The sequence below is a fragment of the Phallusia mammillata genome, chromosome 1 (assembly GCF_965637545.1).
Source record: "Phallusia mammillata chromosome 1, kaPhaMamm4.hap1.1, whole genome shotgun sequence".
Lineage (NCBI taxonomy): Eukaryota > Metazoa > Chordata > Ascidiacea > Phlebobranchia > Ascidiidae > Phallusia > Phallusia mammillata.
The window spans coordinates 26,588,966-26,593,648 of record NC_137252.1 but is presented as its reverse complement, the minus strand read 5'-3'; the positions used below and the strand labels follow the sequence as shown (position 1 = coordinate 26,593,648).

Here is a 4,683-nt window from a genome sequence, read left to right as displayed (position 1 = left end):
TACCACTCTCTATGCTGCGCTAATGACACTGAGATGAAATTTATTTCATTCGATTTTCGATTTAAACATAACGTACCTTGTCTGATATACATCCGCCGACTAACATGTCACAAGCATTTGTGTCGGCCTGATACCTGTGTTTTAGCAAGAAACACAAGGATGTTACCGTGTGAAAAAGGTTACAAAATAACCTCTTAGTGAACCTTGTGATCACGAGTGCTTGATTTGTTTTCAAAATGTAGGTGCTTTAAAATGGTATGAATTGTTTAATTTTCAAACTTGGTTAATTATAACTTTATTGTCGGGCATAGATTTTTCACAGAAATTCCAGATATGTCTGGGAAATTCCGGACTATAGTTTATACCAGTGGTTCTTAACCTTTTTTCCTTGCTGCACTCATTTCAAATCACCAACCAATTTTCGCACCCCCTGGGTTTTTGTATTTATATAGAATAGACCTAACCAACTTTGATGATGTAGCACCCCCGCACCCCCTAGGAACAGTTCTCGCATCCCTTGGGGGTGCGTGCAGCCCTGTTTAAGAACCCCTGGTTTATACTTTATATAAAATCAGTACCCTTTTTTGTCAGGTTCTTTTGTGTCTTGTGGGCAATAGTATTGTCTACTAACAGGATTACGTGTGTTTAAGTCAGGTCGGGCCAGGCTTTCCGGATCTGGTTCAGACTTAGATTTTTTTTAACAAACGGACTTGATTCGGCCCTGACTTCCCATTCTGTTTCCATAATTTAACAAAAAATACAAATTACCTAGCTTAGCGGATAGTAGCTGGACTTAACGTAATGCCAAACAGCCATTAAACGTCCAGGTAAAGCCATTGCCCACTATTGTTTAGTTTTAATGTAGACCTGTCAATAAAACCTTCGGGCCCAAACGGAATGCTAAAAAAAAGATTCGGATTCGGGTAGAACTTCGGGGTTATACATTTTCATAGTGTTCGCTTGTCATTGTACTTTTATGTTTTCCAAATAAAGTAAAACGAGCTTTCTTTGCATTTTAACACTAAATGATAACAGTCCATATGAAAATAAAACAAGAAAATGCAGCTTCATGGCATTAAATTTATTTCTTCTCCGACGCAATCGCAACGCCACTCAAATTCTTTACACTAAAATATGACCTTAGACCAAGATTTTTCGCGTCACGTTTAATTCCATGCAGCCTCTTAAGCAAGATGAGCAATACATTTTGCAAAGGTCAGCGCGATTGCAAAACTTATGCAGCAACAATAATTTAATGATTGTTGGACATGCTTAACTGTGTCATTGTCATAGATTTTCTATGGTACTTTGGCCAAAACAAATGTCAGCAATATGATATTGTACAATATCCATACCCTATATAACCGATATATAACCGATATATATAACCGATATATAACCGATATATAACCGATATATAACCGATATATAACCGATATATATATAACCGATCCTTGTGATTTTTGTTTAGGATTTGTGTGCCGATTTTCAATGCAATACGAAAATGGGAGATAATTCGTGGGACGTATAATATGATTTGAAATAGCAGTTAAAAGGATAGAATATACGAGTCAGTACATCTACATGCGGGCATTATAGTTCGATTATATCTATCTAAGCATTCTTTTCACCAGCATTCAAGTTTTCCCAGAGTGTGCCAACCACGCTCGCCACTGCCCCCAGTGTCTCCGAAATGCATTTCAGTTACTGGTAGATCATCTTTGTTTGTCAGGTATCCTTCATCCGAAGTAGTTATATCATTTGAATTTTTATCACAGTTACATTTGTAGTTATTGTCGATGCACGTTCCTTGATCAAATAAAGAATGATTTTGTTCAAAGCAATTAGTAAAAACAAATCCGAAATTAAAAACGTGTTTATTTTGTTAAGGTGCAGAGGAATTGTGGGTGACATATATACTGTGTGTCAACTCGACAAAAAATACATTTAAATTCAATGAAAGAAATAGACCATAGACTTACCGGTTTCCCCACACGCGCAATAGCTGTCTCTCTCACTTCCACCCCAGTTGTATTTCAGTATTCCGTTTCTTGACACCCAGGCTGCGTAAACATGTTTGGTATTGCATAGATGAGATCCTTTACACCGATACTAAACAGATTAACTGGTTTCAATTTTTGAAAACTTAACGTAGATATTATGAACCATCAACGTAGTAATCGGATTAACATGCAAAATGTTAAGCCATTGGATGGTTTAACGATGGATAACAGTGTGTTTGTGGCGATTAAGAAGAAAGACGCCAGGAAATCAAAGCCGGCTCAAAAAACCTACGATTTGTTAAACATTACTTGATTAATACCTGATTGCTGTTTACGTCATTCGTTTAACGCGCATGTGATTGGACTTTCGGTGGGCTCGCCAATGAGCCTGCGTGGCTCAGTTGGTAAAACGCGATCCCCGAAAAGGCTCTTGTCGTGGGTTAGAGTGCCACCGCACTTGCTATATGAAAATGCTTGGGAGATCAGCTTGATTTGGTGTTATGCCATCCATATAAGGGCCGGCCTTACTGAATTTACTTATTTACCAGTTACCTTAATATATTGTCTGCAGTGTTGAGAGGCGAACAATATTTTCCATGCTTATGTCGTATGTTACTGTCCTTCTGTAACATCTATGTGGTTCGCATTTTTGTGTCGCAATTTCAGATTCACTGTCGTGGCCAATCGATGCTCGTTTCACAGATGAAACGCTAGAACCAGCTAAGTAAATTAAGTGTGACGATTATTGAAACGAAGGAAGTTAGCTTACTTGCATTAAAGTGATACAAATCAGTAACGTAATAATATACGCAATTAAGTAGCTTGGTTTATTTCCGGTTCATTTGAAGGTATTTAACAACTAAATTTTTTACCTTTGCAGTAAACGTAGAAGGGGATTCCCTGAAGCCCCAGAGGTGAAATAAGATAATATCCTGACGACACTGCAGCTTCATTGCAATTGGTGGGCGCAGCATTTACTAAACAAGCAAAAAATTAAACTTTGTGGAAAAACTGATATACACAAAACAGAAAAATGCCAGCAATCATAAAATACCAGAGCGTTCCAAGCGGGAAATTGTGTTTCTTAATTCCCTGATTGTAGAAACAGACGCAGGTTCTCCCTTTTGGCCTTTGCTGCCTGGTTCGCCCTATTGAAACATAAGATGAAAACTTTATTGCGGGTAGCAACATTTTGCATACATTCTTGAATGTATCCCAGCATCAATGGTTTCAAATCAAAGCCGCAGTTTTAAATACTTTTTTCAAAGCTTGAAAAACAACGTTTTGGAAGTGGAAACGTCAGCCATTAGAGTATCTACAAAGCATGCTACTATTATCACTTTAAGTGTGTAGTTTAGCATACTACACGTACAAATTGTTAGCTAATCAGAGCCTATCAAAATGTGTCTTTAAACTCTTATTAAAAACTTGGACTAGTGTCAAGTCACGGTATGGGCAAAATGCAACTTGCGTTACTATATTATCCTAAATATCGTTACTTAAACTCACATGATTCATTTTTTAACTAAAGGACAACGCTGCACTTGCAAAGGTTCCGTAAAAACAATAACAAACACACCGTACAGATTTTCTTCCTAAAAAGTATGCACCTTTGGACCGATTGGTCCCACTTGGCCAACAGGTCCTCTTTTTCCGGGTGACCCAGGTGCTCCACGACCTGACGGACCAACTGGATGCAACTGATGTTGAGTCAAATGCTAATCACTCCCAAAATACTGAATAATTGTACTTCCCTTGCAACCAGTGGATGACGAGTCTTGAGATTTTCTTTCACTTATCAACAGTAGTGTAAGCGGCAGACAAATCATGTTTTTCGAAACAACTTTGAAATACATTGTTGTTGTTGTGTATACAGTAAGGTATATCTTTGTTTAAACAGTTGCAATAAATGCTTCTCAAACTTTTGTCACTACGTTTGCGACTCGGCAAAGTAGTCTGAAATACCTAACTTGTTCAAATGGCAAAAACGATTGGAAACCAGGCAAGGATATTTGTAGCATTGTCACGCACAGAACGATTTCGTGCCTTTACTGTGTGTATAAATCTATCAATTTTGCGTCAGAACTAATTATTTGAAGCAAATGCTACTTGCATGACGAGAGGCATACAGCAATGATTTGTTACAATAAAAAGCAAAAAAATACAAGTTTATCAAGACCAACAAAATCACAGTACAAAAAAGAGCTTTAATTTTGCCAGTGTAGAGTAGTATTGTGTCTTATTATAAAACAAATGGCTTCAAATGTGTGACCGTCTTATACTGTAAACGTTGAAAGAAAGATAAACGTTGAATGCGAAAGCTTGAAATACAGATACAACAAACAGATAATTGTTTTATCGCCTTTTTTGCAAATCGATTAACTACAGGCCACATTTTGGGCACTTTGAATCTTTTTAATTAATAGGCGTGTGCGTCGGTTGTAAAATAGCGTATTTTCAATGGAAAAGGGGAACAGAGTCCCGTCTTTAATTTACAGCAACACTATGATATGAGCCAACTAAAAACGTGTGTTTATAAAATGACAACAAACTCATGCAACAAAATCAAACATTACTGTGAGTATAATGCCTTCACCAGCATTCAAGTTTTCCCAGAGAGTGCCAACCATACTCGCCAGTGCTAAGGTCTCCAAAATGCATTTCAGTTACTGGTAGATCA

At 37.5% G+C, this 4,683-nt stretch overlaps 1 protein-coding gene across 1 annotated transcript; it reads right to left on the bottom strand.

The window, feature by feature from the left end:
- Window positions 1-1,599: 1,599 nt before the first annotated feature.
- LOC145209960 (contactin-associated protein-like 2) lies at window positions 1,600-3,832 on the bottom strand. Its single transcript, XM_080079957.1, has 7 exons — window positions 3,754-3,832; window positions 3,614-3,693; window positions 3,058-3,151; window positions 2,876-2,980; window positions 2,573-2,723; window positions 1,983-2,050; window positions 1,600-1,809 (listed from the first exon to the last, which is right to left on the bottom strand). Exons 1-7 carry the CDS (start codon window positions 3,830-3,832, stop codon window positions 1,628-1,630), a joined length of 759 nt encoding a protein of 252 aa, XP_079936083.1. The 3' UTR covers window positions 1,600-1,627.
- Between the last annotated feature and the right edge of the window lie 851 nt (window positions 3,833-4,683).

Coding starts and splice junctions, on each gene's coding strand:
- LOC145209960 (XM_080079957.1), bottom strand. CDS start 3,832: ATGATTTGTCTGCCGCTTACACTACTGTTGATAAGTGAAAGAAAATCT. Junction 2,051..2,572: donor ATTGTTCGCCTCTCAACACT/GCAGACAATATA, acceptor CTGGGTGTCAAG/AAACGGAATACTGAAATACA. Junction 1,810..1,982: donor TTGCGCGTGTGGGGAAACCG/GTAAGTCTATGG, acceptor TATTTGATCAAG/GAACGTGCATCGACAATAAC.